The sequence below is a fragment of the Microtus pennsylvanicus genome, chromosome 3 (assembly GCF_037038515.1).
Source record: "Microtus pennsylvanicus isolate mMicPen1 chromosome 3, mMicPen1.hap1, whole genome shotgun sequence".
Classification (NCBI taxonomy): domain Eukaryota; kingdom Metazoa; phylum Chordata; class Mammalia; order Rodentia; family Cricetidae; genus Microtus; species Microtus pennsylvanicus.
The window spans coordinates 85,934,181-85,955,906 of NC_134581.1; the positions used below are offsets into that span (position 1 = coordinate 85,934,181).

The 21,726-nt window shown below is 47.9% G+C and overlaps 1 protein-coding gene across 6 annotated transcripts in view; it reads right to left on the reverse strand.

The window, feature by feature from the left end:
• Kirrel3 (kirre like nephrin family adhesion molecule 3) overlaps positions 1–19,389 on the reverse strand; it is a 550,850-nt gene extending 531,461 nt beyond the window's left edge. For 2 of the 6 annotated variants that reach the window (XM_075966408.1, XM_075966407.1), the window contains exons 1-2: positions 19,047–19,172; positions 16,084–16,525 (exon numbers count right to left, since the gene is read on the reverse strand). In XM_075966408.1, the coding sequence (XP_075822523.1) occupies positions 16,084–16,138 (55 nt within the window). In that variant the 5' untranslated portion in view covers positions 16,139–16,525; positions 19,047–19,172. Of the gene's footprint in view, positions 1–16,083; positions 16,526–18,961 lie in introns of all 6 variants that reach the window. The other 4 variants (XM_075966413.1, XM_075966410.1, XM_075966411.1 and 1 more) reach the window with 3 other exon arrangements.
• Positions 19,390–21,726: the final 2,337 nt, after the last annotated feature.

The window sequence follows — 21,726 nt, forward strand, 5'->3', positions numbered from 1 at the left end:
GGCCTTGGTTCCCCTAAAGTCACACAGAACCTAGCTTCCAAAGAGACTAAAGCAGGTCTGGGGACTCTGAACAGGTCGATGCTGAGCTCAGTTTCTATCTTAACACTTGGAAACATGGACAAAGAAGCCCTCTCCTCTGGTGAATACCCTTCACAGTGTGGCAAATCACCACCCCCAAAGTATTATATTCAGGGGTCCCAAGAATTCTTTGAGGCAAGCAAGAGAGAAGCCATGATTTTAGGAGGATCAACCCCGAAGTCCCGTACTAGGCAGAGTCAGTGGCATCCTGAACATTGGTGTAGAGCCGGGGTTACATGCTTGGAGGTTTTGAACTGGGAGTGTTAGGCCTTCAGAAAGCTTTTCGCCAGTTGACAGACTGACACCACATAGAAACTGCACGTGACAGAGAACCATGGCCAGATGCTCAGTGAAAGCCTGGCCTGGGAGGATCTTCCTGACACTTCTTGCTTGATATTGGTATTAATTGTTTCTACAGTGAATATGGTGGCGTAAAAGAAAAAGGCCCCCAGAGGGAGTGGCATGATTAGGAGATGCAGCCTCATTGAAGTGAGGAAGCGTGTCACTGTGGGGGTAGACTTTGAGGTCTCTGTGTGATACTCAGTCCATTTCTTGTTGCCATCTGATCAAGATGTGGCCAGCACCATGTCTACCCACATATATCTATGCTCCCTGCCATGATGATAACGGACAGAGCTTCTGAAATGTAAGCCACCCCAACGAAATGTTTTTCCTTTATAAGAGTTGTCATGGCCATAATATCTATTCACAGCAAAAAACAAAACAAAACAAAATACCCTAATTAAGACAATGGGCTGCAGTTTTTTCTGTGTTTTGCCTCATTTATAACACCCAGATATAGTCAAGAGGGGTTCTCCACAGCCTATGCTATGTGTGGACCCTTGTGCCTTGGTGGACATCAGCAATGAATACTGTTACCAAGAATCTTTCTGTTCATAGTTAGGCACTTAGCCCATTACCTCCATGTGATGACACAAGAAATGCCCTAGGTTCCTAATTTCCCAAGCACCTTGTGTATACCACCCTATGTGTAGGAACCTAGAGAGGAGACCTGGAGGAGGAATTGGCTGGAGAAACCATGCATGAGACTCAGATTTGGAGTCCTTAGGCTTTCATGGAAACTGTCACACTTAGTACCTTGTGTGACCTCAGAGAGGCCACAGAATAACTTAAGCTCATTTTCCTTATCTCTGAGAGTGAGAATAAAAGTTGATTTAGGGACAAAGAACATAATCCATGTGCATGTGCTCTAGAGACTGTATACAGTGTATGAACATATGAGGGAATTTGTAGACAGGAATTTTTGTCCCACCTGATCCCACAGCCGTTCAGTCCCAAAGAAGCATACAATGGCTTATATTAATTATAAATGGTTTGACCTATCAGCTCAGGCTTGTTATTAACTAGTTCTTACAATTTAAATTAACCCACAATTCTTGCCTATGTTTAACCACATGGCTTGGTACCTTTTCTCAGCAAGGCATTCTCATCTTGCTTCCTCTGCATCTGTCTTGTGACTGAGTCTCTGCCTTTCCTCTTCCCAGAATTCTCCTACTCTGGTTGCCCCACCTCTACTTCCTGCCTGGCTACTGGCCAGCCAGAATTTTATTAAGCTAATATGAATGACAAATCTTTATAGTGTACTAGAGCATTCATTATCCCACAGAAGGAATGAAATTATTACCACCCATCCCCAGGGAGTACTTGGTGCTCACAGGTACTCCAGGGGCACAAGGCAATAATAGTGATGGATAGGGTGGGGATGCTGTCAAAGCACTTCCATGGACTGGTAAATGACATATGCCATGGAAGGTAGGCATTATCCATAGCGATGGACATGGGATATGTGAGATTCATTTCTTACCCAGGAAATATTGGCTGGGTGCCTATTATGCATCCTAGTTCAACCAAGGCCTAGCTTAAGAAAATCTAGAAAATAGGCCTTGCCTTCTGGGTCTCCAGAAGGAGGGTGAGCAAGGGGAAAAAGGCACTAGGACATACTGTGATAAGTTTCCTAAGAGGGTTCCACAGCGGGCTCTGGGAGGAAGAAAGACATTTACTTTACTCAAGAATATGGGGAGGGGGGTATAGGAAACATCCATCCTGGTGGAAGAAGCTGAGTGCTTGGGGTGGGAGTTAGCCAGAGCTGCCTGGAGGAGGGTGCATTCCAGAGGGGAAGAGCACAGACACAACAGGGCTTCAAGAGCTCTGAGTGGCTGTACTGCAGAGACAGGGGGAGAGTAGGACAGGGGAGTTAGGTAATTCCAGGTTAATTTAGATAAACTCTGCACATCCAAAACTCCATCCTGAATGATGTTGCCTCCAAAAGATGTTGGGGAACTAGCCAAGGGACACCTATACCTGTGCAGAAGCCGCACCCCCTGTGTGTCTATGTCTGCACACCTGGCTATGGAACCTTCCAGGCTTCTTTGAGCATATGGACCACTTCATAATCCCTCATGGGTCAGGAGAAGTAATCTTGTGATTTTTTTTAACGCTGTCGTCTTAAGATCTAGAGGCCAAAATGTCTCTCATGTGTGCCTGCTCACTCTTTCTCCTGTCCACCTGTCTCTCCCAGCCATCTTGGAGTGTTTTTCTCAACTCTCAGTCACTGGGACAAATACCTGAGACAATCAACTTATAGCAGGAATAGTTTTCAGCTTACAGGTTTGGGGGGTCCCATCCATGACTGAGCAAACCCTTTGTTTTGGGGTCTGGAGAAGTCAGCACATCATGATGGGGCATTGGCAGTAGAACAAAACCACACAGCTCCTCACTAGGAAGTACAAGAAAACAGAGAGGGGTAGCCATTCTGTGATCTCCCCCAATGATGACCCCCCCACAGAGACCCAAAAGCCTCCTACTGAACAATTCTTAAAGGTCACAACACCACCCTACAGCAGTGCCTTGGAGATTGACTTTAATACGCGGTTCTCTGTGAGGCAGTCAAAATCCACACTGCAGTGTGGGATGAGAGGGCCTTTGAGGACCACTGGCTCCCCTCACCCTCCTAGTGGCTGCTGGATTCAGCAGCTCAGGCATGTGACTTCCCTTAGGTGATTTGGATTGAAGAAAGAGGCCCAGAGGCCTAGTGATGAGAACATCTTTTTTTATGAATTGAAAAATAAAATGACAGTAAGCAGCCAGCAGATCCCAGTTCACAATGAAATGAATATCAATGTCTATGGTGGTATTGACCTTGAAGATTTTTTTCTAAAAAAAATAGAACGAGAACTCTCACAGTGCGTTATGATAGATATTCTGAATCTCTTCACAATACAAAGCAGAAAATCTCCCTTTATGGACCTGGGCATCTCCCGTGTACAGTGCCGAGTTTAAAATAAACATTCTAAAGTGCAGGTGAAGAAAATCTATGCCTGCACGTAGCTGCATTCTTCCCTGTCAGCACAGATCATCACGCAGCTTCCCTGGTTCTACGGAGGTCGGGCAGGGCTGAAAGTCATACTGAGAGGAAGGGCTCTTCATTCTTCCAAGTTGTAAGGAAGGCAGCGATGCTAATGACAGCCTGGCAACAGTGCCATGTCCCCAGTCCTCAGGGCTTGATCTCACTGTAAGGTTTGGTTTCCTACACTCAAGACTGAATGTAATTCTTGGTTCCGTTCTCTCTAGCTACGAATCACCCGAGGGTAATGTAATATGAGAACCATTAGCGGTAGCTCCCTTGAGTCACCTTAAATCCTCTGGTTAGAAACATCTCTCAAACCTCTGTGGGCTCAGTGTCAGCAGTGTTCATGTGAAGGCCAGGGAGGGAAGAAGGTATAGAAGCCAGGTTCAGAGAAATAGAGGAGCATCTTCAAGTGCATCCAGATCAGTTTTGTGTGTGTGTGTGTGTGTGTGTGTGTGTGTGTGTGTGTGTGCACGCGCGGGTGCACGTGCTGTTAAGACCCAGTCCACTGGGACAAGCCTCAGAGTCTCTGATTTAGAAGGTTTGAGGCCTGGGAATGCTTTCTTCTGCCCATGGGATGTTGCTACTGGTGGATCAGCTGGCCTGCAGACTACAGGTTGAAACGCACTATGATAGAGAAACTGGAAGCCCTAAGAAGGCCTTCGTACTCCCCTGATGGTATGTCAGAGCTCTTAGCTATCTATATACAGAGGAATATGTGGCCACACCCTCAGATCCCTTTTTCACTACAGTTGTGAATGAGAAAAGTTAATAGATTTCATCTCAATGAAAGTCAATGGCAGGAAAGAAAGGGATAACTCTAACTGAAAGATAAATAAAACACAGTACAAAAATTTTAAACATTTTCCTTGGCATGAATTGGCTCTATTCATCTTAGAATGTGTTTCGATTATGAGAAAGAAATGTAGTTTTCATATTATTTTAGCAGGAGACCAGGAGAGGAAAGTAATAAAGGTTTCTGAATGGTATTTGATTCTGACCAACTCTAACAGTTATTTGTGCCTATAATGCATGAATTTCTATCTGTGAATTCCACTGTCCCAGTTTGGTGATGAGAAAATGCAAACCAAAAGTCAAGCCTGGAAAATGGGCATTCGTGTGGATTTGGAGCCCTGACAGTCACCGGCTGACAGTTCAGCCCTGATATGATCCGTGTGGCCCAGGGAGGGGCTCAGGCTGTGGGATAAGCAGACAGAATTTGATGTCTTCCACACCAACGTCTATCTGCTATGCATCCTTCCTCTGGATGCTGCTGATTCTATCTTAAAGGTGTTTCTAAACTCTCAAGGAACTTCCATGTTTTCTAGTTTATCATAAGTGTCTATCTTAAGCCATTATTATGATTTTAAGCATAGCCTAGGTAGATAGGGGCCACCTTCCAACATGATTTCTGACACCAGGTAAGCTGCTGGCAGAAGCCAAAGCGAGGAGAATTGTAAGCTGAACGACATTCAGGCTCTCCTGCATTCCAAGACGCTTTTTATTTCTTCTTAATGACCATTATTAATCATTTCAGAACCATGTAGTCTGCTGACATTTTTACTATTCCAGGCTTGACAAAAAAGAAAAAAGAAAAAAGAAAAAAAAAGAATAAAGAAAGAGGAGGGTTTTGATGTCCTGAAATGCCTTTTTATGTAGAATAGTTCCATTCTCACGGCACATAGCTAGCAGGAGTCTAACCTCTTCTTGAACCAAATGGGGAATGATTTTTAAAAATCTACTGAAGGGGAATTGGGTGTGAGAGACTCTTATTAAGAAATAAGAATTGGGCACTCCAAACACTAAGCTAAACAGGAGCTTGAGGGTGGAGGGAGGAAACCATGTTGGAAGCTTCTCCAATCATCTTCAGCCTCACTGTTGGGGAAGAGGTGTCCTTCTTCCTCCTCAGCTCTTCCACTCTGTGTGGAAGCTCCAAAGGCGAATCGTGGGCCCCTTTAGGCTTTCCGGCTCGCTGACACATAGCTGCTAAGGTGGCACTGTGAATGGTATCCTCCCCACCTGACCTGGAAGAAAGGGCTCTTGGGGTCTTGCACACAGGAACTTAGCTGCCATTTTGCCATCCTGCCACTGGTTAGTTGTGTGACCTTGAGGCAAAGCCTCAGTGGCCAGTGTTATCACTTGGGCCATACAGACCAGGTAAGATTGTGATACGCCCTTCACAGGGGTCCCGTCCTTCCTTCATCCCATCTCCACAACTCCAACTGATGCTGCAAGGACCAACTCTGAGGGGCTCAGATATACGTCATAACTCCGAGGGACAAACTGACACATTGGAGTTAATAGAAAGAAGAACTTCAAAGGGCTCTTAGGGCCATCAATACTCCCCGATCGTCCTTCTCATAGAGCACAGAACACCCGCTTCTTGCACCCGACACTGGCATCTTGCTTCCTTGTCTGGAAGGACAGACACCCTATTAAACAGCTGCAGTTGGGGGCTAGTGTCCTCTAACAATGCCATTAGAATTTAGTGTCTCTTCCCAGAGAAGAAAACAGATTTCCCCTCAACAGTCTGCTCAGGAGCCCAGGGCTAAGGACGTCTCCTTGCAGCTTGGGAATAGTGCACCAGCACTTATTACTGGATGTGAAGCAGTTGGCACCCGGATGAAGGGAGGGTTTAGGACCCACAGGAGCGTGTTGACCAGAGGAAGGTGGATCTTCTGTGGTCAGCCCCCTCTTGGGGAGGACGTCAGTAAACTCAGAGTATCAGCCCTCACTGCAGGAAAATGCTGGTGAAATGAGATTGCTCACTCCCCTTTGTGCAGCTTCTTCTAAACCAGCTTGATTATTATTAATTGAACCCACCTAGTTCTAGTCTCCCTGTGTAAGATTTCTCTGAACAGTCTACCTTTACAACCCAGTGTGTTCTGGGAAACTAAGTCCAGCCTCTCTCAGAAAGGGAGAACTGTGGCTATCGGAAATGGAAATGTTGTCTCATCCGCCCCCTTCCTTTTTTGTCCAAACTCCTTGCCTCCCGATAGTCCGCTAGGCTTCCAGGCCCAAGCTGCTGGTCACCCTGCAGCGTCTAAAACCACTGGGCATCCATCCCTCTGCAGTCTGCTCTGAGCTCACGCCAGGGCTTTGCAAGCGCGGCTGCTGCCACCATCAGGCTGACTTCGGGACTGCAACGTTCGGCGTACATCAGATTCCCCAAACATTTTGCCAACTGCTGTTTCCTCAGTTGCCCCTCACACATACTCAGCACCTTGTGTAAGAAAATGGCTCCGGAAGCCAGTTCTCCAAAGAGTTGCAGTTTGGCGCAAACATGGAATGGACTCTCGCATCTACAGCCGAGGAATAGAAAAGTGCAAGTCCCACAATACAGGGAAGAGAGATGCTGAGGGATTAAGTGGTGATTTCTCAGCAGAGGACCGGAGTCTTCTTTTACAGCACACGGATGCACACTTAACTTTCTGTCCCCTGAATGCTTGCTTGCCCAATGAGCCAACTAAGCCCCAGTGTGATTCGGAAACTGTCATAGCTCCCAGCATTGCCGAGGGTGACAGGTGGACTGTCACCCTGCACCAGAGTGGAGTCACCTGTGACATTTGCAGGTGACTGACAGAAATAGGCACTGACATGCATTGAAGAACAGAAGGGCACAATGGTTTCTTTGCCGAAGCTCAGGAGTGACTGACTTGCCAGGGGACGCTTCTCTTGGCAGTGTCCCTGGTGACCTGGTGAGCACTCAAGGCCTTCCTTGGAGGAATGGATTTAAATAAACCTTAAGCTTCCCCGTGACTCTAGCCTGGGCGCCTCAACATCTTTATGTGCACTGACACCACGCTTCTGCGTTGTTCTCCCTTCTCATACGTCTTTGCATTTCATCTGAGAGTTTTGCATTTGTTCATAGACTTCTAGGTACCCAACAGTGTGCTAGGCACCCAGACTGATAAAAATGTAAGGTATTTTAACCAACCGATTCTGAAAATTCCCTCAATTCCTTGACTTGCAGATATGAAAAGGTGGGGATGGGGATGGGGCAGTTGCAAAAGAAGTTACACGAATAACGTCTTGATTGTCTTGATTACTTTTCAGCCCCGCCCCTTCCCAGGCCCCAAAGGCCTGGAAGTCTTGAGCCTTCTGGGTAAAGGTGACTTCCAGAAATGTGACATACGAACTTAGCAAGAGTGTGGAATCATAGAGAACTAGAAGTACACGACTGCTTCCCTTCTGAAGGTCACCTCTTGGACTCAGCTCCCTGATCTTTATAGGGAACAGCTAGAATCCTTTTTGCTATGCTCAGACATGGGTGATTAGTATGAATTATGTGAACATGCAGAGGATGGAGCTTAGTGGCAGTGCATCTGTGTAGTGAGGCCCTGGATTCTGCCTCCAGTGCTGAGAGGGGTGGTTTCGGGGTGGGACATGAGAACATGCTTTTCCTTCCATTCCAGCCACGGCTATTGTCATGCCTCATTTATGTTGATGACCTAAAGTCGTTGGAAGCCACCAGCTTCTCTGAGAGGCATCAACTCACACAAAATGGTGAACTGGACTGGAAAGCTCTTTGGTCAGACATCACCTCTCTGGGGGAATCTGCCCGCACTGATACCAGGAGAAAATGAAGTATTGTTTGTGAAAATTGTGCTCTGCAATGTCTGAATATTTACATAGATGTTAATTATCAATTATTGCCACTACTATGAGCAACAATGGTCAAAGGAATTTGCTGGGTGCCAATGGGATCTAGGACACATCATCTACCTACCGGGAGGACTAGCCAAAACCACCCAATTGTTGCTAAGAGATAAGACCCTGGGAACCGGAGAGCTGGATGCCTTGACTCTCACCTTGTCCGTTCTCATTCCCTTTCTTATAAGTTGGCTCCTGCATTTCCAATGACCTGAATTCTTTTCTGAGAACACTTGCAGCAGAGCCCTGCTCAACGGGCCAGCCTCAGGCAAAACACTCAGATAGCTACTGCTTAGCAAATGTCACTGACTACTTCTTGTAGGACATTTGAGGATATTATCCCCCCACTGAGCTTCCTGCCAGCTGGCATCAGTTCCTGAAAAGAAGAGGCCCTGGAAGACCCAGATGAGTCTGACAACAGTCTCTACTCCGCATGGCAGGTTCTTTGGCATGGCAGACCTTTCTAACATCTGGGAAGAGCTGTCTAACGTGCAAGCTTGTTTTCTCCAAAACTAGCACAGTTTCCTTTCTCTTGCCAGAAAGATGCCCCTAGACATCCCTTCCGTCCTCTCAGGGCAGTGCTCCCTCTGTCTCTGGAGCCTTCAGGTGTCTTCAGAAAGAGTCAACTCTCATTCCTCAGACCAACCAATCACCCAGGTATCCTCAGCATTCATGCCTCGGGTGTTTGAGTTCTCTTCAACACCCATCTCTGCCTTCTCTTGTGGTGGGGGAAACCAACAGTTAGCCAGGTTCCTCATTGCTATTCTCTTGCCCACTTTTCATTATCTGCGCATACCAGCCACGAAGGAAGACGAACTAGAAAGAGGTAAGTGTCCTCCACTCAATTCCCCAAGCTTTCAGACTCGTGTGAAGCACAGGGAATTCCAAGAGTAACAAGAGAACCCCCAAAGCTCTGATTCAGAGAAGACTCTAGACCCTATGCTCCAATCTTTTTGAGATGCTGACGTCATTCTACCAGTCCATCCTTCAAAGAGCTATCGTGTTATTCTCAGCCACGAGCCAGCCAGCTTTGCCCTACTGAGGTTTCTCACACACTGCAAACACGCCCATTCTAGCCCCTGCTGCTGAGACCGTCACATTCTAGTCTACACATCTTCTTGTCTATGCACGTTCCAGGTACAGCCTGGACTCCTTGCTTTACACATTGTCTGGAGCACACCCACATATCCTTTGAGAGCAAACAGACATGGATCTCCTCTGGATACCCCTTTCTGAAACCCTGGTCTGTCTTTGATGGTTTTTGAGCACCATTCTGAGAGCCTTCGTGGAAGGGTTGACTTCCTGTCCAGAAATCTGGCTTCACCTAGCTCTGTAACAATCTCTGACGCCACACCTACCACACAGTAGGCCTGTGACAAGCACTGTCGAGTGGCCAATAGGTGAGCTCCATGTCACAAAATACTTTTGCTCAAAAAATAAGGAGAAATCAATGTTGCCCACTGAGACATCCAACTCCATGGAGTTGAGGGTGGGGGGACATGTAGAAGGGTGTGATCCATGTGTGTTTCTTTTCACTGAAATGCTGTCTCTGAATTTTGTTCCCATCATGTCAGCATCAGCTGGGAAGAATCTGAACTTGCAATAGCTGTCCATCCAGTGCTTTTCTTCAGGGAAGCAAATCACCTAGACTCTTCAGCCTGATGTGTCTAAGACAGACTCAAGCAAACGCAGGTGGTTTCCATTTCAACCATTCAAAATCCGGGACTGGGCAAATTTGCTTGACCTTGCCGTTAGAGACATGGGCAGGTCTGTGTGTACGTGGGGGGGACGGGACATGGAAAGGTTTCTAGGTTGCCAGGAGAAACCGCTCAGGGTATGTAGGAAGTGTCTGCATGGCCACGGTGTTAGCGAGTATGCCCAGGAAGGAGTTAGATGGTGATCTCCCTCCCATTCAGCGCAGTACATATGGGCCCCAACAAAAGAACTATGTAAGGCACAGAATCCACCCCTACTGGCCACTATTCCAAGGCCTAAGCTTGTTTCCAAGTGTACCCAGAGAATGCTGACATTTATTTAATCCTCATAGTGGTGTTGACTGTGTACTCGTGGAAACACTCTATGCTTACGGAAGATATTTGTTTCCAAGCCGCTTATGCTAAATTGCCATGATATAAAGGAAACACTTATCCAATATTGACATTTACTGACTTCTGGAAGTATACAGCCAGCCAGAGTACTTTTTTCCCCCTCTGGGAGAGAACAGGTCAAGGATAAGCGTGGTACTTGATGCTAAGCTCTGAAAAAGCAGGAAGTGAATGAAAGTTCATGCTGGTATCCTCACTTCCTGTGACCTTTCACTCCATGGCACAAAGTGGGTTGGGTTGGGGTGGGGTCAAAGCTCTGTTGTGCTTAATCCTAAATCTCTGGCAGAAAGCAGGATACCTCATCCCTTGCATGCCTGGGAGAGAAGCATTTTAATGATCTAGAAGGTAACTAGAGTCTCATTTGATGTGCGTACCTAACTGGGTAAATTCTGATTTCCCCTTAGGAAAAGAAAATGCCACACAATGACATATGGAATGGCGCTATGTGTCACTGAAGTCGACTCTCGCTTCATTCTTTTAGCTGGAAATAAAGTCCTATTCTATTTGCAGTGCAGGTGTAGCAGCGAGAACCCAGGCACGGGGCTCTGGCTGGTATTTTGTTCCCTCTGGCTTGGTGATAGCAGTGACTGCTCTCGAAACTCCATGGAATGGACAGCCCCCAGCCAAGCAGCCCTAGTTGAAGCCTAGGAGTCTAAGGATCCTGGAGTATTCATTGGCTTTATGGAAAAACTTGAGCTCCCATGGCTGCAAGAACCGTCACTGAAGTGAGAATTGCCGCCATGGTGATGCAAGCATGGGTAAAGACGTGTTCGAGGTCTCACCCACCTCCTCTTCTGCTGGATTAGAATATGACTAGGAACAGGCACAGGTCACCTTCAGGGCCTCTCTGTCTCTTAATTGACCCCAATTTTAAAGATATCTGCACTGTTTTTCCACCTGGAAATCATCTCGACATATAAGACATCTAAGGATAAGGACTGGTTGCTGCTGAGGTCACATGCATGCCCACTTTGCTCCTCCCATCAGCCCCATCTCCATTAAGACCCTAAAAAAAAGCATTTTTGGCCTTTCTCTCCACTCCTCCATCAAAGGCAATTTTATTTTTCCTCGTTCCTGTTTCCAAAACAGTTTATCTTTTTTATCTCCTTGGAAGAAAAGTACTCCACAAATCAAAGGTATCATTAGTATTGTTATTATTTTGCTATTGAAATCTCTTGAATTCACTCTGGATTATTCATGTGCTTTTTTTGGGTCTGCAATATAATACTGCTTAAGTCACCCCCACTGGGCTAAACAAAAATGAAAAATTGCATCTTCAGGCCTAATCCCTGGCTCCACCCCGTCTCCTGCTGGCCCTGGCTTCTACCAACAGAGGCACACACACCAGGCAGGGCTGCTCCTTGGTACCATGCCTAGCTCACTGCTGCTTTTCTGAGTCAGATCTTCCTTCCTGTACCCATGGCATCCTCTCAGTGCCATGCTCTGATGCTGACCCCACCCACACCCTCGTGCCCCTGGGGCGTTTCTTTTCTATCCTCAATAGCTCTCGGGGCTCCCTGTTGGGCAGCAGCCACTGAAGCCTTCCACATCATCCCCTATAGGCATGCTCCATTCCCCCACTCAGAGGCTTGTTAAAGGAGTAGTCCCACATCCTTGGCAGTGGTGCTCGGAGTTTCCAAATTAAAAGAAGTGATTCTTCCTCCCCTGGATGTCATGTCGCTGGGACACCAGCAGCAGGGGTGGGGGTTCCTACTCCTCATTTGCCTCATGATGCTAGGACATTTCTGGGTAAGGACCAGTATTCCTAGTGTTGTTTGCTTGCGTTTTCTTCTTCTGCTCTCCCTTTGCCTGAACCTCCCTTCCCACCTTTATTTTGGGGGCACCCGCTGACATGTTTGTGCTCTTTACCCAAGCTCTTTCTTTTCTTTCTCTTCCCCATGAGAGCGCTTGACAAACTCAAGCTTCTTGCAGTGGCCTCTCTCCCTCCGTGCTTCCTATCACCCCCATGGCTCGTGCACCAAGGCCAGGTCTCCCACACCCACTCCGTTCACCCCCTATCTGCTTGAAGCTTTTCTGTTTCCTTGGAGATTCAGGTTGTCTTGCGACTCTGCCATCCAATGGCTACCTGGTTCTCCTTCTGATGTGTCCAGATAATCAAGAGAGCAAGGTCTATTAAGGAGATGGATCCTAGATTGATCTTCATCTAGGAGATGCCCCCACAGGGAAAATGTGAGTTTCTTTTTACTCTAAATGTTCAGAACATCAAGAAGCACAGGCAAAGCAAACACACATTTTGGGTTGGGCAGAGTTGAAATCCGGTGACCATCCCATCACTGGGTAGGACAGGACAGTCTGGAAATGCCATTGCATTGGGGGGGGAGGACACTTTTCCTGAAGCATGTACAGTGGAAGCTACTGTGTCTGCCCCACCGCACGCTGCCAACACTGACTCAGAACATAAGATGCAAGCGAAGCAGGGAGTCTCCAGTCCTGCTGAGACCCTATTCCTTCAAAGTTGCCTAAGAGGTGCCCGTGCAGGGTAGATGGAATGAGGCTGGAAGATTAAGGAAGGCATCGAAGGAAGTAGTTGTGGTGAACTGAAATGATAAAGGGGGAAATGTAGCCAGTTCTAAGTATCTGGATGACAAGGGAATCGATTCTTCTTCACCCAGGGGCAGAACATACCGTTTCTCTGCAGGAGGTAAATTGTGCTGTGACATTATCCTTCTCTATACAAAGCACGGCCACCCTGACAGCTGAGGGGGAGAGGCCTCTACAGCAAGAGAGCAACCCACCAACAGCATATGCTGGCAGCTATCCATGCCCTAGCATGAGCCAAGCCCAGAGACATTGACAGGGCAGGAACAGGGGACTGTCCTTTTCTACTGCCACCGTAAGAAAGAAAGAAATACTTGATATCAGTGTACATAAAAAGTCCAAACTTTAAGAGAAAGATCCAGAAATATTACTGACATTAACTATTCTGCCCTCTCTCAGGGAGACTCACAGTCAACAGATCAGAAGGGAAACTTCAGGAATTTAACCAAATGCTAATGAAAACTTTACAACATGGTGGGGGATCTGGATCCTGGGAACGAGAGTGTGAGAACTGCGTCCCCAGAACTCCAAGAAGACACACGGGTTCCCACTGGGAGAAGTGCTGGGTAGCAGATGGCCCTGTCATCAGCATGCTAGATAAGGCCCTAACGAGATCCTTGACTCCTCATTGCCTCCCAGTGAAGGACTGTCCTGACCCTTTATGCATTTCTGTGGGAGAGCATCCAGAAGGCTCCGGGTGTAGGAGACAGTGTCCAGGCAAGTTCCCTGTGTGTGGAGGTGTGCCGGTTGTGGTTGTGACCTCACTCTTGGGCTAGAAAAATCACAACAGGGGCCGTCTAGAACCATACGGGCTAGTAGTCATTTCATGTCCCGTTGAAGGTGGAACTGCTCGACCTAATAAGTTCACCAGTGTGTGAGAGTAGGTACAGCATGGCACTAGGAAATATATTGAGTCAGATGGGATCTTCCGGGGGAACTTACAACACTCCCAACAACACTCATATGTTTAAAACTGTTCATTAGGGCTAGAGAGATGATTCAGTTGGTGAACATGCTTGCCACCAAGGTGATGAACAGAATTTCACTCCCAGGATCTACATGGTGGAAGAAGAGTACTAGCCCTGCAAGTTGTCCTCTGACCTCTGCACATATGCCCCCCGCGTGTACCCCTGCCCGAGAGCAGGCACACACAAATAGAGAAATGTCATATGAGGGACATTGTAAATGTTCAGGAATCAAGTCAAAAGATCTCGATATGGCATTACAATGAACCAGTCAAACATCTTCCCTCCTAACTGCTATGGTGATGCTCCTATATTCATGATTCCTAGTGTTCAGAGCAGGAGGCTCCTCAGATTGTCTGGGTCTACTTTGTTCTCTGAATCTTCTTGAGGCTGATGTGGAATTCCGTGGACTACACACCCACCGTGGGATGTTGCAAGCCAAGCTTGGGAAGACTAAGAATAAGAAGATGATTCAATTGCATGGGGCTGTGGCTTCTTTCTACTGCCCCTGGGGCTAAGAATGAACAAAACAAAGCATTTACCCTCAGTAGGTAAACATTTAAAGATTCATATGAGGCAGTCAAGAAATAGCTTGGTACTGAGAAAAGAATGAGCACAGTAGAAAACACACTCTGTAATGATGCAGACAGGCAGGGAAGCACTTAGACACCTATAGGCTTCTTATGCCAATCTGAGGAAGCACTGGCCAAGCTTCTAAAAATACAAAAGACTGACAAAAACTTGCTTGAGTTGCATGCGTTATGTGTGCATATGTGTGTGTGTGTGTGTGTGTGTGTGTGTGTGTGTGTGTGTGTGTGTGTGAGAGAGAGAGAGAGAGAGAGAGAGAGAGAGAGAGAGAGGTCCCTTCTTGTCTACAGGAAACTTCCTAAGAAAATTAGTTAAGAGGCAAAGGAGAAAGGGAGTCAGTGTATGTGTGTATGTGTGTGAGTGTTCATATGCAAGCATGCACACATCCCAGTGGTAATACCACCAAATATGTCTCTGTACCAGGATTCTGGGATGGCTCTTCTTCATCCAGCCTGAAAACTTGTGGAAGGGCTATTTATCTTCAAGATGCTCTAGGGATTCCTATGAATGTGTATACAAACTCATTATAAATCTGCATAGACATGATTTACACATTCTCCTAGGGGAAGGGGCCCCGCAAGTTTAATCAGGAGGGATGACTGCAAAGTTTGACCTGAATGAATAAGGGGGAAATCTACAGTGACAACAAGGACCGGGGAAAGAGAGAGGGAAGCCTGGCTTTACTTATATTTGCCTTCTCCTGAGGAGAGAAGCAAGGAATACAAGCTGTTTGCTTGCAAAGGCAGCCACCCATGGTGATGTTCATGCTTTCTCGAAAACTTTTACCCTTCATTTAATCAACAGATGGACGTTCTCTGTTGTGGATTTTTTTTTCTGAGAGTCCTGTCCCTCCAAGAGCTGTGCTGGCTGGCACAAATGCTGCCTCAGATGGCAGAGGCGGCATTGGCATTCCAAAAGAGTGGGAAGGAACCGGTTTACTTGGCCCCTTCAATCTCAATTCCACAGGTGACTGTTGATGCCTTTAGCTATGTAGGCACTTAGTTCTTCTCTCCCTCCACCATGGCCAACCCCATGACTCTTAGTGGCAAGGAGCCCAGAGGTAGCCAAGTTCTTTCTGGGGAGTCCACCTGCTAGGCTGCAGAAAGGAAGCAATCAGCACCAGGGGCGAAATTCCATTTCATACACAGAATCCAGTGCTCAGTGGGATTCAGAATTCAGCCTTGCTCAGGGAAACGGGTGACATTCAATGAAACTCTTTACAAGCTTTCTTTCCCCCAGTCACTGCAAACACCCGCCTCGGAACGTTCCGTTAATCGCATCCCTTTCTGCAAACTGTGCAAACCTCACACATTTGCTTTAAACACACTCGGGCAAGTTAGACCTATTGGAGCTGAAATCCACCTACGCCAGGCTCCCCTTCTCCAACCTGGCTGTGAAGGCGAGCAGGCACCCAGAAGTTCCAATGGCCTGGCCACAGGCTACTACCTAATTAACATACCGGGTGCATAAAGAACTCATCTGCATCGGAGAGTTTAAGTTGGACGTGGACAAGAGAGAGGAGAAAGTGCAGCCGCCCCCCTGTCCTCCCAGCCCCTTCCTTCCGAAGGGAAACCAATAGTACCATTTTGTTGCATTTGCAAAAGCAAAGAAGCGACGCTACTTACTGCCTCTGGCCCGGCACGGAGACCCACGGCCAGAGCCAGCTCCCGAGCCTACCCACCTCCCAGCCCTCTGACTCCCGCGCCCCCGCCGCCACAGCCGCCGCCGCCGCCGACTTTGCTCCAACTCCGGCGCGCCCGGTTCCTACCTTGACTGAAGAGGAAGAAGCAGAGGAAGAGCAAATCCAGCTGGAAAGGTCTCATTCCTCAGCGCGCGGACAGCCGGCGGGGCAACTTGGGCGTGCAGTTAGTTCTCTTCAAACGCGGCGGCTGGGCTCGCGGTGCTCAGCCTCCGCCGCCGGTCCTCCCGGGTTCCTGCCGACCATCTATCTGTCCGTCGGTCCGTCCCTCCTCCGGTCCGCTTCGGTCTTGTTGTGTCTCGGGCTATCTGCAGGCAGTCGAAACCAACGCTTGTTTTCAGCCTCCTCGGGAAGCCAGGATCCTCAGCAATGTCCCCACTCGGAGCAGATCCATTCTCTGGCTCTTGGCATCCCAGGCACACGGCTTCCTCTGGCGGGCTCCTCCCACAGAGAGCGAGCGAGCAAGCGAGCTAGCGAGTGACGAGTGACAGAAGGGCTCCTTTCACAGAAGCTGGGGCGGGGGAAGGAGGGAGGGGAAACAGGTCATAATTAAAGAGGAAACACTTGGAAAGGGGAACGCTTTGCAAAACGGGAGGGTTGCAGAGAAGCGTTGCTTTCCTTCTTTCCCCTAAACAGGGGATATTCAGCTTTTGTTACCATTATTGACCAGAACGCATAGTGAGCACCGAGCGGAGCTGTGACTTTTTGTTCACACGATGTTATGTTGTTAAACGGGAGTGAAGTTACCGATGATTAGACTCATGCCCATGCATCAAAATGTGCCTGCCTTGCTGTTGCACGAGGGACTGGCATCTGGGCTAAAAGGGAGCAGGGAGAGGCCAGGAGGGGTACATCTTTTCCCAGAAAGGACTTAGCCAATGTGTGTGCCAGGAGGGAGTTGAAGAGAAAAGCATGCTTTGCATTTGGGGACTTTCCTGGTGTGTGTGTGTGTGTGTGTGTGTGTGTGTGTGTGCGCGGGGGGGGGGGATTGATAATCTCTAAGTGTTTGGATTTTAGTTTGCTTTGCACCACTCTTAGAAAACAAAATACAGGAGCAAGAGCTAACGCAGGCAGGTTTGTGACAGATACCTATTTATTATTATTATCCCGGCCTGTGTCTTCCCTAACAAGGACAGGGAGCAGTCCGTCTTTGCATGTGGAGCCTCTCCCCTAATGAGCACTCCATCACTCCAAGCATGCCTTTTCTCCAAAAGGTGTGCTGAGTCTGATTGCGAAGGAGAGGCCAAGGTCACAGGCAACCGTTTCTTGAGAACCTGCAAAGTCTTTTACTGTGGTGAAACCCACACTCAAATCAAACTCCATTTCCTCCAGGATATCAACACGAATTTATCTAGGTCTATTTACTTGCTAGACATTTAGGCATGCCTAGAATAAGCAGGCCACGGGGGGAAGTAAAATAGACCATGCCTCCAGGAGTTTATAATCCAAAGTGGAAGTGGAGCACACCCAGGCACAAACTATAAGTGTCTTACAAAGCAACACATAAAAAAAAATGTAGCATCATATAGAGTGAGTGAAGGGGGACTGAAGGGAAAATGAAAGGTGCTCTCTCAATGTGTGCCATTCAGTATTCAATTATAAAATCAATCATAACTTTCTGCAGTCTTTGGACCTTAGGGAGTCCTTTTAGGAATCTCTTACCCTTCCATCAGTACTACAGATATGGGAGTTTGGGGGGCACACTTTGCTGACAGCAAGGCACACTCTAAGTTTCCACGTGGATGTTAACTCAAAAAATACGGATCTTAGAATCTATGAACAACAAAGAAAGAGGCAGGGGCACAGGCATAAAGTGTGTACTGCTTGGAGCTGACACCTGGTAGCTGACAGCCAAGATCTGGAAATTAGTAGGTGTAAGCTTTGTTGACTTTTTCCATTCTTAACATAATAGTTTATTTAACCACATCTCTTGGAGGCTGTTAAACATACCAGAGGGAGATCTCTAAGAAAGCTGGTTTGAATGCGTGCACGTGTGTGTGAGTGTGTGTGTGTGTGTGTGTGTGTGTCTGTGGGTGGGGTGGGGGGAAAGATGCTGAATAACAGGGACAACATCATCAGGTAAATTAGCAAAGCAACGTTATGATGGCCTTGGTCCATTAGCTTGGCACAAGAGATAATGCAATAAAACAGAAGAGGTAAACCAGAAACACACAAAAGATGGATAATAACCCCTAGCACTATGTGCCATATAGCATATGAAGGGTGAACATTTGGTATGTATAGTGCTGTACATCAGTAATCGTTTTCCACTAAAGATTCAGGGCCAGGGGAGATGAAAGGTCTGAGTCCAGCTTCAAAGGCCAAACCATGCAGTGAGTGAAACTGTTAGGATGTAGAAGGAATGTGCCTGCCCAGACAGCATCTGATATTTTAACTAAAGATTTATCCTCTCAGTTGTTGGTTAATTTTCTTTGCAAGCTTCTAAATGGCCCGCGGCCCAGGTTTGCTTAATTCAGCCCCTCTGGGGGAAATATTACAAAAACAGGGTCATGAGGCGAGTGAAGTGTGCAATACAGGGCCGGTCATCAGATACACATAGCAGTGTATGTGCACCACTCTGGCAAAAAAAAAAAAAAAAAAAGCTCACTCTTGGGAAGAGAGGAGTGGGAGTCCAAGGTTGGGAGGACGATGCTTTCCTTTGGCACTAGTCCCCAAGATTCACCTCAGGACTCTCAAGCTGGTTTCGCACTTCCCCTTTTCCAGACACACACACACACACACACACACACACACACACACACACACACACACACACACACACCTCCCATCGCAGCCTCCGGTCTCCCACAGATAGGAAAAAGGCTTGGATTAAGTAATCAGCTGCCTGCCTCTAAAAGGACCAGGAGGCGTTTCATCCCTGAGTGCTGGAAAACCAACGGCAATCTTCCGCGGCCACCACGTGGGGCAGAGAGAACGCAAGCGGTACCTGCAGGACCCACAGGCTGCCGGGCACTGGCGCCGGCCCCGACGGTGGCCCCGCCATCTCCGCCCACGCGGGCTGGCTGTCTCACCTCCTCCGGGGGCTCGGTTAACCTCCCGGCGATGCAGGATGGCCTGCTCGCAGTTCGCTGCGAGGGAGGAGGGAGGCAGGCGGCGAGAGGACGGCTCCACCTGATGGAGAAGCGCGGAGAGTCCTTAGCCCCAGAGTGCGGGTCCAGGGGATGCAGGGAGAAAGAGCATCATCCCTGCAGGCAACCTCACCCTCTAAGGGAGTGACACGCAGGATTCGGGGGGGGGGGTCTCAGAGCACACACCCTACGGAGCTAGTAGCCTTCAAGAGACAGCAGAAAACCAGCAACTTGGGAAGCTGCCCCAATTCAGCTTTCAAAGCACAGGTCTCCTTGGCGTCCACTTTGCAAGGCTTGGCCCCTCACCAGCAGGTGGCACCCTCTCCAGCCTTTCTTCTCCAGGCTTCTAGCCTGGGAGGGGGAATTTCATTAGGTCCAGACCCCTTCCCCAGGCCTTTAAGGCCAAGTCATTTGAACCCCCACCCACCTGACCACCTCCACGTTTCTCTCCTGCGGGGCAAAGAGGAGGGAGATCTTCCAAAGAGCCGCAGGCAGCTGGGCGCCCACAGAGAACACTGGTTGCAACTTGCAGCCTACTGCCCAAGAAGTTGCAGAAGGACCAAGCCACACCAGATAGCTACCAATCCATGCTCTCTGGCAGTGAGCATGTATTCAAGGTTTTTTTCTTTTTTTTTTCTTTCTGAAATTAAAGGAGAGCAGTATGGTTCTAGGTTCTGAGCAGGCTGGCCTTCAAGGAGACCCTACAGACTCAGGCTTATCCCTGCCCCAGTGCCCACCTTTTCATGACTTTTGTGGCTCTCAGTCCACTGCCAAGAAAATTTATTATTGCCTGTTTTTTTTTTCTGCAAAGGCTTGTTTGGAGTTTTTAAGGATGTAACGAGTAAAGAGTAAATGAACCCCACTTCTTGGAAAGTTTACTTGGGGGAGAGATATACATAGATGTGCACCCACGGAAAGCCATACTGGCCTTTTAAAAAGACAGAAATTACACTGAAGGTCATCTATCACAGACCATCCTTTCTCCATGGGATCCGGTTAACTTGCCTAAGGCCTGCAGGAGACTGCAAAGCTGAAACATGCCAGACCAGGGCATCTTCTAGGGCAGAGCCTCTGCTGTTCTGTCCCCCCAGCACACACCATCTTAATGGGCTCATGTGCACACTTAGAACCCTTAAGGGGAAGGAGTGGCTTCCTTAGAAGTCAGCAGCACTGGCACAGAATTCCCAGCTCATGGCATCTTTGCTGTAGCTGTGCAGATACATTATAAACCGCGCTCTTCTTTTGATTTTTGCACGTTCTGCTTGTTCTGGTGGAAACCTTGCCCAGAGGTTTAACACATTTCGAATGGGTCCCCACTGGGAGTTCAGAGTAAGCTGACTCTCCAAGCCTAGAGGAGTTAATAAGGCCTGGAGACTATGTGCAGCCCCAGAAACCAAATGGTTTGCAGAGGCTCTCTCTGGGTGGCAGCCATCTGACCCGGGCAGGGACAATCTTCTAGCCTATTTCTTTTTCATTTCTCTGAGCCACATTTCTTGCTCACATCGGTGTAGGTGGATTATAAGACCTTAACCCCTGTTCACTGTGGTTGGTCTTTCCGTTGCAGTGGATAGGGCCTGAGGAATCCGGTGTTCAGCTTTTTAGAGAATCTTCCAAAGCACAGGGCGTCTGCCTCCCTGATTCAACCAAGATTAGGTCTAGCAGGGTGGGTCATTGTCCAGCATGTTCTCTGGCTCAGTTTCTGGCCCGGACACTGCTAACTGCTATACATATGGAAGGGACATGAGTATGATTTCTTCATGCATAAAATGACTAGTCTGATCTCTGAGATCCTCCTCTAACCTAAAACCCTTCTGTTTTCCAGAGGCCACAGTTCTCAACACAGAAAGATTTACGACACTCTCTCCCATGGTCTCCGTGTTTGGGTCAATTATTTTTCAGGGGCCCATCCCTGAGAAGTCAGCAGCAACTGTGAGATCTCCTGGGGCCCCTCCGATTCCCTGCCTCTCAACTTTCCCCCATAGGTATTCTACTCGGAGTCCACAGCTTGCTTATGTGTTTCCCTCATTGCCTTCTGTCCCCCAACCATGCTCACATGACGTCTAGCTTCTGGATTCCAGGATAAATCCTATCATTATGGCGCACGCAAACCCTTTATTAACACAAGAGAATGATGATGGCGATGTGGCTGATGGGAAAAGAATTCCTTTAACAGCTGCGGAGACCACATCACTTTGCACTCCATCTTAGCACGCGTCACATTTTACTGCGAAGTCTATTTTCTCTGACACCCTGGCTGCTCCGCGAGTGTAGGGAGAGTGTCACTCCAGTTGACTTGTGTCTCTGCTCTCCTTCTGGTAGGCAAGAAACACCAAACACACGGTGGAATGAATAGCAAAGCTTTACCTAGTGGCCCACATCTTGCTTCCTGTTTACTAAATTCAATTTAACTTCATCCTCCCTCCGTTATTAGACCATTGTCAAACATCTGGCATGTGCCTGCCACGCTCCGGCTGTATTTTATGGGGATGGGTAATGAATTGAGCCTATATATAGGCTGTGAAATGTGGAGCACACTTTAAGATGCATGGCACTATAGAAATGAAAGATATTTTTATCTCTTCAGCATCATTCTGCACAAGAATACAATTTTCTGGCAGTGCTG